The sequence below is a fragment of the Suricata suricatta genome, chromosome 13 (assembly GCF_006229205.1).
Source record: "Suricata suricatta isolate VVHF042 chromosome 13, meerkat_22Aug2017_6uvM2_HiC, whole genome shotgun sequence".
Classification (NCBI taxonomy): domain Eukaryota; kingdom Metazoa; phylum Chordata; class Mammalia; order Carnivora; family Herpestidae; genus Suricata; species Suricata suricatta.
This window is the reverse complement of record NC_043712.1, coordinates 1,392,791-1,395,131: the sequence shown is the minus strand read 5'-3', so window position 1 is coordinate 1,395,131 and position 2,341 is coordinate 1,392,791. Positions and strand designations below refer to the sequence as shown.

Here is a 2,341-nt window from a genome sequence, read left to right as displayed (position 1 = left end):
GGGGTGGGGGGTGGGGGCGCGACTCGGCCGGGCGCTGTCCGGGGCCGCGGTGCTGAATCCGCGCGGCGCGGGCCCGACCGGCCACCGGCTCTAGGCCGGGTCGCCCGGAGGATCCCCGCGCGCCTGCACTTGGGGCCGCGGTTTGGCCCGACCCGGGATCGCGTCTTTTGCGAGTTTCCTGCCGCTGCGGGAGGGAGGTCCATTAGGTTCTTTCAGCCTGGGACGAGGGAGGCCTTTCTCTGGTCCCCCCCCCCCCCGGCTGGCTCTCTCCTCTCTGGAAGACCTTTTCTAAATCAACAGGGAGACTGGCTCCATGAGCACCCTGCAAAGCCCTTCATGGGCCAGTGGCTTCCGCAGGCCACCCCAGAGTTCCCCCAGTGTGGTTCCCCCAGAGGCCTAGTCCCACCGCAGCAGAACCGAGTGTCCGAGTAACTCTTGTCCGTTACCGACTATGAGTCTGATGACGATGCAATTGTCCAGCCCTTGCAGAAGAACTCCCCAAGGCTCCCAAAGATGAGCAAGACACCAGGTTTTACCTTGGCAGACAGGGACACGAGGCTGGGCAGCCACAGTTAAACACGCGGACTCCAGCTGCAATGATATTTAATTGTGCAAAATAATGATGAGGATCGGGTGGCAGGGAACCCCACGATCCACATGTGCCCGCCTCCTGGGGATGGTAGAAAGCCCCTGGGGCGGGATTTTCATTCGAGCTCATGTGCTCCCTTCGTGCTAACTGGGAACATTTTGCAATCTGGCCTAACAGGACAGCCTGGGCACCTTCCTGCTCACGGGCATGCTTCTAAACAACCGATTTCAGTTTTCCCCAATTTTAACTGGACTTCAGCTCGGCCTTCGGTGCTGGGCACTCACGATGCTTGGCTCCCCAAGCAGCCACTCGCGCCAGCTGGGGAAGAGGGCGTGCAGGGGAGGGGGTGTCCCTTGGCAGCCCTGGGCGCCGGAGTCCGGAGCGGGAAGGCTTCTTCCGTGCTCCCTCCCTGGGCGGCACCGCTGACCCTGACGGCTCCTTGGCCTGCAGAGATCCCGCTGTGTGCCGGCTGCGACCAGCACATCCTGGACCGCTTCATCCTCAAGGCTCTGGACCGACACTGGCACAGCAAGTGTCTGAGGTGTAGCGACTGCCACGCGCCCCTGGCCGAGCGCTGCTTCAGCCGCGGAGAGAGCGTCTACTGTAAGGACGACTTCTTCAAGTGAGTGAGGCCGGCGGGCAGGGGGGAGGTCTGCTCCCACAGGGCGGGCCCCTCCTGTCACCCAGGTGGGGAGGGCAGGGGCGGGGGTCCTGGGCAGCTCCTCGGCGGTCTGGCCTGGCTGGTGCTGTGGCTAAATTTTTCCTGGGTAATTAATTTTGTAAAGCATGGAAACAGTCGTTCAAAAAGATAACCCAGGTTTGGAGAACCTGATTGGATTTCCTCCCTCTCAATCCTGGTCTTGTTTTTGTGCTTACTGCTCCGGAGGGGGTGCTTTCCAGGCACACGCCTCTGGGGTCTAAGGCACCTGGCCCGTGGATCCAGCTTCCTGACAGACACCAAGGGCCGGCCGGGGCAGCTAGGCTCCCCACGGCCTCTGAGTCCCTTCTTGGTAGCTGTGCGGCTCCGCCGAGGCTGCCGGGCCGGTGACTTAGGGGCAGGACTGGGGTGAGCCTCCCTCCTGAACCGCCCAGCGCCGCAGCCGGCTTCCGGCTCTCCGACCCGCTCGGGGCGAGGGAGCCGCCAATGCCGAGCTGAACCGCGCCCTGTGCGTCCCGCAGGCGATTCGGGACCAAGTGCGCCGCGTGCCAGCTGGGCATCCCGCCCACGCAGGTGGTGCGCCGCGCCCAGGATTTCGTGTACCACCTGCACTGCTTCGCCTGCGTCGTGTGCAAGCGGCAGCTGGCCACGGGCGACGAGTTCTACCTCATGGAAGACAGCCGGCTCGTGTGCAAGGCGGACTACGAAACAGCCAAGCAGCGCGGTCAGTGGGCGGCTCCCCTCACCCCCCTATCCCTGTCTGCAAAACGAGGCTGGGGCCGTCGGGTCCGGCGCGGAGCGATCCCCACTTCCAGCGACCTTCCAAGCGCGCTTGCTCAGGGGCGCGAACTTCAGCGCCTTCCCCCCAGGCGCGCGGTGGGGACCGGGGCTGGAGCCAGGTGGGGACAGTTCACAGAGCCGCAGGGGTCTTAGCGGCCTCGCACTCGCGGGCGCCGGGAGGCTGGTCTGAACTGTGGGGATTGTCACCCCTGGTCTGAAGTATGGCCCCAAACCCTTGGCCGTGAGGATCCGGCACTACCCGCAGCCTCGGACCCGGGGGGAGGGGAAGTGGGGGCGCGCGCCGGCGGGACCGC

At 64.9% G+C, this 2,341-nt stretch overlaps 1 protein-coding gene across 1 annotated transcript in view; it reads left to right on the top strand.

Moving 5' to 3' along the window:
* Positions 1-2,341, top strand: part of LHX3 (LIM homeobox 3) — a 6,124-nt gene that overhangs the window by 1,879 nt on the left and 1,904 nt on the right. Inside the window, exons 2-3 of the mRNA XM_029920762.1 lie at positions 1,040-1,211; positions 1,769-1,971. Of these exons, the coding sequence (XP_029776622.1) occupies positions 1,040-1,211; positions 1,769-1,971 (375 nt within the window). The remainder of the gene's footprint in view (positions 1-1,039; positions 1,212-1,768; positions 1,972-2,341) is intronic.